The sequence below is a fragment of the Cyprinus carpio genome, chromosome A4 (genome assembly GCF_018340385.1).
Source record: "Cyprinus carpio isolate SPL01 chromosome A4, ASM1834038v1, whole genome shotgun sequence".
In the NCBI taxonomy this organism is placed as follows: Eukaryota; Metazoa; Chordata; class Actinopteri; order Cypriniformes; family Cyprinidae; genus Cyprinus; species Cyprinus carpio.
Genome location: NC_056575.1, coordinates 34,624,721 through 34,637,606, shown reverse-complemented (window position 1 = coordinate 34,637,606; position 12,886 = coordinate 34,624,721). Strand labels below are relative to the sequence as shown.

The 12,886-nt window shown below is 36.0% G+C and overlaps 2 protein-coding genes across 3 annotated transcripts in view; one reads left to right on the top strand and one right to left on the bottom strand.

Annotated features, from left to right (window-relative positions):
* The window catches only part of LOC109062990 (gastrula zinc finger protein XlCGF7.1-like), a 972,510-nt gene that overhangs the window by 166,454 nt on the left and 793,170 nt on the right, over positions 1 to 12,886 (top strand). The window lies entirely within an intron of this gene.
* LOC122141069 (NACHT, LRR and PYD domains-containing protein 3-like) overlaps positions 7,592 to 12,886 on the bottom strand; it is a 39,459-nt gene continuing 34,164 nt past the window's right edge. The window contains exons 10-11 of the mRNA XM_042746979.1: positions 10,381 to 10,602; positions 7,592 to 7,637 (exon numbers count right to left, since the gene is read on the bottom strand). Coding sequence (XP_042602913.1) covers positions 7,592 to 7,637; positions 10,381 to 10,602 — 268 coding nt within the window. The remainder of the gene's footprint in view (positions 7,638 to 10,380; positions 10,603 to 12,886) is intronic.

Below are 12,886 nucleotides of genomic sequence, written 5' to 3'. Positions count from 1 at the left end.
GAAGGCTACATGCAACTCCACTCGAGGCACCAGTTACAAAGATAAGCTCCGCACATTCCAGAGGACCACCCCAGGCGCTTCAACGGATTAAACTGAAACGAAGTGATGTGGAAAACCTCCAAGCGAGTTTAGTTATTATTAAGACACGGTGGTGAGTAGATTACTAAGTTTGAATAGATGGGTTAAGGAGGTAGAGCTTTCAAGATGCTGTGAACCAACAAGGACCCCCTTCACTGAACCAGTTGAAGGGTTTTGCCTTAGAGCGCCCCCATGGGCCTATTAGGGTCTAAAGGGTAGACCCCTACATAGGAAGTCACCTTTTTGTTATTTTGGTATACTTTATGTTGTTCTGTATGTTCATATTTTGCATGTGTTTTTTTTGTTCGTGATACTCTGCTGTTTTGCGCAGAGAGGGGAAGAGTACTATGTTTATTTGTTTGGTTAATCATTGATACAGTCACATGTTTAATAGACCTATAAAACTTGCATCACTTAACATAAATGGCATACTTAATCCAGTTAAGAGGTCAAAAATGTTATCTCAGCTGAAAAGGGACAAGGTCCAGATAGCATACATACAAAAATCCCACCTTAGTAATAATGAACATGCTAAATTACACAAAATGGGGTACACAGAAGTATATTTCTCCTCACATGACTCAGGTAGACATAGAAGAGTGGCGATTTTGTTGTGCAGTGCGGTAAAATTTCGAATTCATATCTGAACACAAAGATAAAGAAGGTAGGTACATTATGGTAATTGGTAAAATTGAGGGAACCTTAGTGAGTCTGTTCAATGTTTATATTCCACCAGGAAGTGATTGGTCATTTTACAAACATATACTTGAAATAATGACAACAAAGAGTCAGGGCGTTTTAATATGTGGGGGAGATTTTAACATGCGATTAAATCCGAAAAATGACAGTTCAAATGGCAAACCCGACACAAATTTTTTTTTATAAAAAAGTAAATAATTTCATGAAAGAAGTGGGAATAGTAGATATATGGAGGGAAATTAATCCGACAGGGTGAGATTACACTCACTATTCTGGGGCGCACAATGTTTACTCCAGAATAGACTTATTCCTGATGTTTATAAACGATATGTTTCGAGTGAAAAATTGTGACATAGGATTAAGTGCACTTTCAGACCACAATCCGATATATCTTTCCCTTAACCTTAATGTTAAAATAAAGTCCACTCTATGGAGATTAAATATGAATATTCTGAATGACAAGGAAATCATGAATAAATTGAAATTTGAAATTGAATCCTATCTGGAATACAATGACAAGGATTATGGGATGCTTTAAAAGCAGTGCTTCGCGAGAAAATTATTGCAATTTCTTCTACTGTAAAGAAATTGAAAAAACAAAAATTACTAGATCTCGAGATTAAACTTAAAGAATTACAGAAAGAACATTCATCTTCTTTACAGGACTCAGTGAGAGTAAAAATGTTCGAAGTAAAGCAGGAGATAAATGAAATAAACACAGGACGTTCAAAAAAAGCTTCTTTTTACAAAACAACAATACTACGATACTGGAGGGAAAGCGCTTAAACTTTTGTCATATAGATTAAGGAAACAACAGGCAGAGAGAACAATTTTCAAAATTAAACATCCCGAAACAAACCAAATTGAAACTAACCTAGAACAAATACAACAGTGTTTTGAGGAATATTATCAGAAACTATATTCTCAGCCACAATTAAGAAGTGCTACTGAAATTGATTCATTTTTATCTTCACTAAATTTACCTAAAGTCTCAAATGATCAGAACAACAAGCTAATCTCAAAAATTACGAAAGAAGAAATTATATCCGCAATTAAGAGATTGAAAAACGGAAAAGCCCCCGGTGCAGATGGATTCAACTCCGAGTGGTATAAACTCATGCAAGATCACTTGACACCGACATTGATGAGAGCATTCAACGGGGTCCTCGAAACGAAGACTATCCCTCCATCGTGGAGAGAAGCTATCATTTCTATTATCCCTAAAGAGAATAAAGACAAACTTGACTGTGGAAACTATCGCCCCGTGAGTGTGCTCAATATCGATTACAAATTATTTACTTCCATATTATGTAAATGTCTTGAAGTATTGTTACCTGAACTCATACACAAAGACCAGACAGGCTTCATTAGACAGAGGCAGACGCAAGACAATATTAGGAAAGCACTTCTGATAATGAAACAGGTCAGGTAATGCAAATTAGAAACTCTTATAATAAGTTTGGACTCAGAAAAAGCATTTGACTCAGTACGATGGACTTTTTTATATAAAGTAATGGATTCATTTGGTTTTCATTCTGACTTGATTGAGACATTTTCTGCACTGTACAACAAACCTACTGCCAGAGTTAAAATAAATGGGGACTTATCCAAACCCATTAAACTAGAAAGAGGAACCCGCCAGGGCTGTGGGGCATCGCCACTACTTTTCTCTTTATTTATTGAGCCCTTAGCTCAGTGGATTAGGCAGAGCACAGAAATTCAAGGGGTTACTTTAAAATCAGGGGAACAAAAATTAGCTCTATTCGCTGACGACATATTAATATTTTTGAAGGATCCCACTCAATCACTTGCTAAACTAATGAAGATACTGGAAGAATATGGCTCCTTTTCGGGCTATAAAATTAATATTACTAAAACTCAGGTTCTAAGGTTCAATTACAATCTGCCTACAAAGATCAAAAACACATATAAATGGAAATGGGAATCAGATAACATTAAATATTTGGGAACTGTTCTGGCAAAAGATCCGGCTAGAACGTTTGATGCCAATTATGGGCCTCTAATTTCAAAAGTAAAATCAGATTTACAAAGGTGAAACAATATCTCATTTTTGAGCTTACACTCTAGGGTAGATTCAATTAGAATGAATATCCTACCACGTTTCTTGTACCTCTTTCAATGTCTTCCTATTTGGATAACTCAAAAATATTTTGATGAGTGGGATAATATATTGGCAAAATATATTTGGCAAAATAAAAGGTGTAGGATAAAATACCAAACATTGCAGTTGATGAAGGAGAAAGGGGGGCTAGGCCTTCCTTGCCTCAGGGATTATTATTACGCTGCCCAAGTTAGACCTTTAATCTGTTTATGTTCACCCATTTATTCGGCGGGATGGAAAGATGTTGAAGGGACTATTATGAAAGATATACCTATTATGGCCCTTTTAAATGACAAAAAACTTCAAATAAATATCAATATAACTGAAGAGGTTTTGTATGCGTCTCTTCTGAACTCCTGGAATAAAATATTGCAAATATGCAACTTAAAAAAACTGTCTAGAACTTTAAGGTGGTGTGCGTATGATTCTGACTTCAGACCAAATGCCCTTGATGGAAGATTTAAAAGTTGGGTTTCAAAACGAATAACAACTTATTACTCGTTTATGCACAAGGGAGCATTTATGAGTTTTGAATCCTTACAGAACAAATATGCTTTAGGTCAAGACGACTTCTATAGATACTTACAGGTTAGGCATTATTTTGATCAAAATATAAAAATAACATTGGACAAATGCAACTTGGGGCTCCTACAGACTTTCTTAACATTATTTTTTTATCATTTTCGCTAAATAAATTAGTTTCTAAGTTATACAAAACCATTCAGCACGGTAAAAAATCTAACACAGAGTACATTAAGAGGAGATGGGAAATGGAAGGTAATATACAAATTTCAAATGAAAGTTGGGAGAATATATGTAGAGCACAATGGAGCACTACTGGTTCGAACACCTGGCGAGAGTTTTGTTGGAAGAATATAATCAGGTTTTTCATCACACCTATTCAAAAGAGACACCAGGGTAATGGAGACTCATGCTGGAGGCTCTGTGGATTCTCAGGAGCCAATCATTTCCACATCTTCTGGGACTGTCCATTGTTAGGGCCTTATTGGTTACAAATATGTGAACATATTAATCATATATTTGGTAGTAAAATGCCTTGCGATTTTGAAAATGTGTATTTGGGTAATGCGGATGTTAATAACTGGAGAAATAAGGACAAGAGGTTGCTTTGGATACTACTGGCAGCAAGTAAGAAAGCCCTAACCAGGAAATGGTTAAAACGAGATCTCCCAACCATCAATGAGTGGATCAGCATAATTCAAGAAATCTACACTATGGAAAAACTTTCATTTTCTCTCAGGATTCAAAGGGACATCTTTTATAGAATCTAGACAAAGTGGACTGAGTATGTCAAGCCCATAAGGTCAGACTTTATATGAGTGTTACAGTTTTCAAGCCGAGTGAGAGTCATACTTGCAAAGTTAATGTTAATTATTAAACCAAACCAAATCAAATCTTTCAAAAACATGCAGCAATGTGATTCTTTTATTGAGTGATAGGCAGTGGGTTTAATCAGTGACATTATTAATAGATTTACTATCCGGTATCTTCTTGTCATCTCCATAACCTGCTTCCCTTGGTGTTTTTACACATAGAAAAGGTGGGAAAAAACAGTTTCCACTGCAATGTCCAGTTTTCTCTCAGAACAATGATCTGACTTACTACTGCAATTCTCGATGGCATACAATGGTGACATTTTTCACAATCACGACAGAAAATCTAAATACTGATCTAAACTCAACAGCATAAAGGCAGCGCGATCCTCCCAGTACGGTGGATAAACAAAGCAGTTTCCCAGAACTCAACGCGGTGTGACGTCAGCTTCACATTCTCTAGATATTCCTGTAATAATGTGTGGTATTAAAATATCAAGCATCACGTTATTCTCCTGACGGCTGAACATGAAAGAAAAGAAAAGGTACATTGCTCACTCCATATCATACATGCTTTGATTTTAAATGTTTCTAATCATTTATTGTGTATGTCATTCAGTCAAACTGATGAATAAAGATGATTAATGATTTGAAATGATTAGTTTCAGTCTTTTTGAGTGGAAGAGCTTCTCATAATCTAAACACAGTAGACTCATTTGGAAAAAGCTGGATAAAGCCTTACTTTTAAATCAACACCTGCTGTTGTGTTTCTTCTTTCTCATCTCTGATAAATTAATACATTTGATATCATACCCAGTTAAAGAAATCACTGCTTCCCACACACAGTTCATCCTGGTCCTGGAATCTGATTGGCTAAGAGCTCTTTGATATTCACCAGTATCGCCACGGGTACCGTTTCACTGTTTGTATCACTGCATTATTCCTCACGGTGACGCCAGGTTCACACATACTCCGTTTGCAGTGCGTATGCGGAGAGTATTTATTTCCGTGCCCATGTTAACTTATTGTGGTCTCGCAGTGGGTTCCAGGAGCGGTGCGTCTGCAGCAGTGCAGCGATCGTTTCTGCACCGAGTCTGTTTTTGCTGTGCTGCACGTGCTGAATTAAACACCACATTGTTCGCCGTAAAAATGAACATGGATTGACATGGAAATGTAGTAATAAAATGTTTGTGATAGCCGACTACCTTAAACGAAAGAAAAATAGACTATAGGCTATGTTATACTTGCTTGAGCAACTTAATATTATTCAATGTGTTTACGTATAGATTTATGTTGTTTATATTTATTGCGTTTAAACGTGCTATGTCTATGAAAGATTGTATTACTGAAATGCTGATTTTAGCTCCGCCCACAAAATCCTCAACACAAAAATAGTGAAAAACTGTTTAACTCTACAAATCAGTACTACATAGTTCACAGTCTTTACAACGTGTTTTCAGCTATACATTTCTGACATTTATAATGTGTTTAGAAGCAATTCTCTGAAATGCCTTTACATGGACTTTAATGATGTGATAATATGTAAGAGTGCTAATGTAGTGATCATTTTCAGTAACAATGTTTGGATTTGAAATCAATATAATGGATAAATGTTGTGTTTATGGTAAGCAGCCGTGGATCAGTACAGGAATGTAAACGTGTCCTGTGTGAAAGCACAATGATTTGTGCTGCTTTTGCACCACATACGTAATGCACATGGACTGCATACGCACTGCAGACAGATGTGTGAACCTGGCATGTCACAGCAGATGAGCAAAACATACACTATAATTTTACAAATATTACTGTTGTTGTGTCAGAGAATGTTGGTTTTAAGTGAAAATGTAGTTGTTTAAAGATATCGCTTTCATCAGCAGAGATAGATATGCCAAACTGATTTTTTCCCTGTGCTCCTGTAGCTCAAGTGGTAGAGCATTGCGTTACGAAACGCAAGGTTGGGGGTTCGATTCCCCGGGAACACATGATAGATAAAAATTGATAGCCTGAATGCACTGTAAGTCGCTTTGGATAAAAGCGTCTGCTAAATGCATAACATATATATATTTTTTTTCATGAATTTATGACTGTAAGAGAATGAAAACTCTAACAGACACCGATAACTGCATATTCATTTGATCTCTCTCTCATACAGGGGTGTAAAACGTTCTCAAAACTCAGTAAACATAATTAAATTAACTCACTCTTATAAGATGCACGGGAGCACAATTTATTGCCAATCTTAGGCTGGTAACAGCAGTGCTACTCATCTCAAGCACCCATGCGTATGACGAACTGTTATACCCTACTACCCATGAATAACAGAAACTGAAACTTTAAATATAACAAAAACAATGAACTCCAAAAACTTAAAAATTGCAAAAAGACTAAGACGCAATATGGCGGAATAGTCCAGCCTTTTCAACAAAAGAGCCAATCACCAATTGATAGTCATCACATCACTACAGCTGGCGTTAGAAGCTCCGGTTGCTATAGAAACAGTCAGTGTTCTAAGACACGCGCTAGGACTGCGCATCCGCATTAGTTGGTCTAGTCTGAAAAATAAGTTTTTGTAATCCAATTGGAGCATAAGGAACAACATTTATGAGGCAGTTGTTGTCAGATTTAATTAATGATTTCAAATATAAAATTTAATCGCAAGGTTGGTGAAAAAAGATAGGAGCTGCACTTGCATGCCAGAGAAGCATTTCAAAGATGGCTGCCAAGTGAAATGATTTTCTTAAAGGGACTTTGGCTGTTTCTCAATTCCAAGAACGTAGAGAGAAGAATTTTGTTCTTGTGGAGACCAGTCTTGCCAGGCTACCTTGAAAGAATGAATTCAGGAGGACGTGAGAACACAGAACACATCTTTGTGAAAATTGAGCAGATTAATTGATGGTAATATTAATACTGCTACAGTTACTTCTGGCAGCTGATATAAACAATTATAATTGATTTTAATGAATTGTATTTATATACATTTCCCTTTTGAGCTAATTTGCTACATTCAAGTATTGATAAAATATTCAAATTTTTAATTAAAACTACACGTTTATATATATATTAAATTTAAATGTATGCATTTAGCAGACGCTTTTATCCAAAGCGACTTACAGTGCATTCAGGCTATCAATTTTTACCTATCATGTGTTCCCAGGGAATCGAACCCCCAACCTTGCGCTTGGTAACGCAATGCTCTACCACTTGAGCTACAGGAGCACGGTATATATATTTTATATTTTTTTATCAATATAAAAATATTACTGAAGCACATGAAAGTGCTACATAATTTACGTCACACAGGCAGTTAGTGTCTGTTTCTATGGGCCAATACATGTAAGCCGCCCTCCATATTGGAACGTCAAAGCCAGTATGTGAACACTCGACTGTGACTGTTGACCTTGTGTCTGCAAACACATATAAATATTCATATATCAGGAATAAACTTCAGCAGATAATTTTGTTAAACTAACACAATACAACAACACAAAGGTGTTTAGCTGTAAAAGTCCAAAACAGCACTAATGTGAAGAGAACCAGGGTGAAAGCCTTAATTATTCAGTCCAGTGTGTTTGCCTTTAAAACACGAGCCCTGTCATATTCAGTGATTGTTTCCTCAAACATCGCACTAATGTCTGAAATACAGACTGAATGGAACATTAAAACATTGCCAGAAGTGCAAACTACGCTTCTCGGCTGGATAAAGGAAACCAGCATCTCACTAGTAAAGTTGTGATGGATGAGGATCACAATCAAAGTGACTGCAGTGACATACAGGAGTTGTACAGTAAGCACGTATGAGTCTGTTATAATGATGCACAAACAAACCATTTATGTGTGCTCTCAACATACTGACTTTCTCTGCACATTGTATTTATGCACAGACACATTTCAGTACATATGTGTTGTTTCCACACACCTTCAGGGTAATGGTTTGATTTGTCATGTGCTGTGATTACTAATTCTGAATAGATGATCAACTCAAGGTGATTGATTTAGGGTTTTTTTGGCATCTCCGTGTGATCTTGATCGGTATCACAACTTGCCTAAAATGTAAACAAGCTCTTTGTTGTTGCACTCTACACATACTATACACTGTGAATTAGATTTTTTTAAAACATTTTGTTATTTGGTGTCCTTTTGAAATCTCGAAAAAGAGTGTGATTAATTGTGATAAAAAAGAAAGAAATTATTGACAGTCCTTTTATCAGGGGTGTCCAAAGTCCGGTCCGCAGGCCAATCATGGCCCAGTTATGAATTTCAAACAGGCTGCAGCTTGACTATTAAAATATTTTATATGTGACCCGCCATGCATCATTTACAAATCTTGCAGTTTTGCAATAATACTAGATTTTACACCAGGTATGCAGTAAACTATGAATTAGTGGCTATTAACAGTTGTTAAAGATCACCATGGCCACATAAAAAAAAAAACTAGACAAGGAGGGCTGTCGATTTTATGAGCACTGGAAATCAGATTATTTTTCACAGAGAATCATAACTGCACTGAAAAATATGTAAAGAGGAAATGAGAGGACAAACTTAAAGCCGGCATAAAAGTTGCCTTTCTTCCCTATTGTGGCATATATCCAACTAAAATGGCTTCTGGAAAAAGAAAATCTGTTACTCTTTGTCTACACCAGACACGAGTGGCACGTCATGACTAAAGACAATAGAGCTCATTATAGAACCCATTATAATAGTATTTGTCTACACTGGATGCAGCGCGTTGCAAGTGACAAATCCCTGATTGTCCCATTCTATTTCTGACAAACACCAAGTGCTCATGCTGCTTCTGACCTTAAAAAGAAATGGTTTGGAATGATTGCTTTGTCACATCCAGTGTAGATACATTGTTTTATGTTAAATGCCTCCTACTGTAATTAGAGGAAAATCCTGCTTTAGTTTAGTACTAGTTTAGAACTGTTATTTATTAATAATGAATAATTTCATTCACATTTTCTTATAAAATTAATATATTAATTTATACTGTATATATATATATATATATATATATATATATACTATATATATATATATATATATATATATATATATATATATATGTGTGTGTGTGTGTGTGTGTGTGTGTGTGTGTGTGAAGAGTTTGGTTCCAAAATGCTATAAATTCATTTTGATTAATTTGAGTAAAAATGTGTTTTCTTTACCAAGAAAGTGGCAAGATAAAAACCACTATTTTCTGTTTCAAACTTCCACATAGCATCTTTAACATTAAAACTTCAAATCCAGGTTTTGATTTTCAAAAATTTATTACAAAAACGGATTATTTTTCCCCCAAAATTCAATAAATCCATTGAATCAATATAAAAGTTATTTTTCATATTGAAACTGTTAAAAAAAATACACAACAAAGTAAGTGGATCCACATATGACAGCCTCTGAACTTGGTCAATACTAATCTTATTAATAGCTTACGTTTCTTCCCCACCGCAGAAACCACCACAGGTTCATCAATGCCATCAAAATTATTCATTTTTTTAGGGCTGCACGATAAATCGCGTGCGATTGTCATGTACATCTCATCAGTAAAGCCGGTTCTGTGATTAGTAGTAAATCTCCATCACGTGTTTTCAGATGAAGCGGCATTTAATACACAAAGCCATAGATCACTGACAAGCTACGCAATATAACATTCATAATCGAAGGTAATTCATCTGCAATTAATATGAACGTGATATTGCGTAGCTTGTCAGTTACTGTTTACAATGCGTGGAATGATGCGCTGTGATTGGTTGAGCGGATGTATCGCATTCTGCAGAGAAGTGAGACTGGTGTTTGTCACGGTTTGGAAAGATAGGGAGAAAACATGACAGAATAGCACGGTGGATATCACATTTTGCATAAAATTTTAAATGGACTTTTCAATACCGACCAGATACAATACTGATTTTGGCAGGAACTCAATTTGAAAAAAAGGTGTTTATCGTGTTTTGGAACCAAACTCTTTGTGTGTATATATATATATATATATATATATATATATATATATATATATATATATATATATATATATATAAACATTTAAACTGGTTCTCTTTAAAAAAAGGACACCCCTGCCTATATATATATATATATATATATATATATATATATATATATATATATACACACACACACACACACACACACACACAGACACTGAGGAACTGAAATAATAAAACATCATGCTTGACATACCTCAGTTTGTCCAGTGAGCAGTTTGAGTCCTCCAGTTTTTCAGAGAGAAGCTTGACTCCTGAATCCCCTGGGTGATTGTAGCTCAGATCCAGCTCTCTCATATGGGAGGGGTTTGAACTCAGAGCTGAAGACACATAACCACAGCCTTCCTCTGTCACCATACAGCCAGACAATCTACAAATACAGCAACAGTCCATGTGACATTTCTTACACACATTTATACTTATTTCAGCCATTAATTATTCCTATGTGGTTATGTCTTAAGGTTTACTTTGTTAAAAATAAACGTATCCCTCATTAGAAATGCAATAATGTCACTATCAGTATATTAAATCAAATAAAAACAAAAAAAAAAAAAAAAAAAAAAACTAAAAGTAAAACTAAAAAATATAAATATATAAACATTATAAATAAAATAATAACAACAGTGGAGTTGTGTCACTGTTGTTACTGCTGACCAAACAACACTTGTTAAGAAAAAAATCTTTTGTCATCAATTTCTATTTACATCTATTTGACATAACTTTCTACTGTCCTTTCACATTGGGAGAATACATATCATCGTCATGTAGTAAAAATGCCCACCAATGCAAGCAAATGAGGAGAGAGTAGCATGTTCTGTTTCAAGCTGTGTGAATTCAAGACAGCATTAATTAAAAAACAAAAACATTTAGCACTCATACATCCCTGTATAAGAGCTTTACTACCACCAAAACTCTCACTGTACTCCTCTAGCAGCACCTGTTAGATCCGAAATGATTGTTTAAACCTAAATGAGTTTATTGTGCTTTGGCTACAGTAGGTAGTTTCAGTGATGAGGACAACAACCATGCATGTCACATCTGCAGGCTGCATCTTACTCGGTGTGATACACAGAGCCAGCAAAAGCTATGAAAAAAGTGAATGAAACCCTTGCTTGGTACTTCTCCTGCTCTTTTTCTAAAAAAAAAATTACTCATCACTAGATGAAAATGAAGGCCTGATTATTTCAGGGGCCTCGTCACAAGTCCATTGTTTTTGAATTTCTGTGTTACTTTTGCTATATTGTTTTGGTTCAACATACTTATCTTTTGATCAATGTTGCCTTAAACCTATACCAGAAAAAAAATATTTACTTTTATTTAGTAACTTTCAACATTTTATCGCTTTGATAAATCAAAAATCACTCTTATTTTCCTGAATAATTTTGACTTGCTTCTTTGGTAGATTATATACAGGTGTATCTCAATAAATTAGAATGTCGTGGAAAAGTTAATTTATTTCAGTAATTCAACTCAAATTGTGAAAATTGTGTATTAAATAAATTCAGTGCACACAGACTGAAGTACAAACCCGATTCCAAAAAAGTTGGGACACTGTACAAATTGTGAATAAAAACAGAATGCAATGATGTGGAAGTTTCAAATTTCAATATTTTATTCAGTATACAACATAGATGACATATCAATCAGAATCAGAAAGAGCTTTATTGCCAAGTATGCTTACGCATACAAGGAATTTGTTTTAGTGACATAAGCTTCCAGTACACAGAGACAACAACAACAAAAAACAAAAAAACAAAAAAAAAATTGCAAATAAATAAATTGTATGAACAGTTGTGCTATAGATGACAATGGATTAGAATAGAGTAAGATGCAGAGATGTACTTGGATGGAGGGGTAACAAATAAATATAAGGATATTGCACATTTTTTGCATAAGTGGTGAACATTTAACTGTTCATGAGGTAGATTGCCTGGGGGAAGAAACTGTTCTTGTGCCTGACTGTCCTGGTATTTGCGGCTCTGAAGCGCCGGCCAGATGGCAAAAGTTCAAAAAGGGGGTAACTTGGATGAGAGGGATCCAGAGTGATTTTCTGAGCCCTTTTCCTTACTCTGGATGTATACAGTTCTTGAAGGGTGGGCAGGGGCGCACCAATAATTCTTTCAGCAGTCCGAACCATTCTCTGTAGTCTTCTCATGTCTGATTTTGTAGCTGAACCAAACCAGACAGTTATTGAAGTGCACAGGACAGACTCAATGACGGCTGAGTAGAACTGTTTCAGCAGCTCCTGTGGCAGGTTAAACTTCCTCAGCTGGCAAAGGAAGTACAACCTTTGTTGAGCCTTTTTAACAATGGAGTCAATGTGATTGTCCCACTTCAGGTCCTGAGAGATGGTGGTTCCCAGGAATCTGAATGACTCCACAACAGCCACAGTGCTGTTCATGATGGTGAGTGGGGGGAGTGCAGGGGGGTTTCTCCTGAAGTCCACAATCATCTCCACTGTTCTGAGAGTGTTCAGCTCCAGGTTGTTAAGACTGCACCAGACAGCCAGCTGCTCAACCTCTTGTCTGTAAGCAGACTCGTCACCGTCCTGAATGAGGCCGATGACTGTAGTGTCGTCTGCAAACTTCAGGAGCTTGACAGTGGGGTCTTTGGAGGTGCAGTCGTTGGTGTAGAGGGAGAAGAGCAGTGGGGAG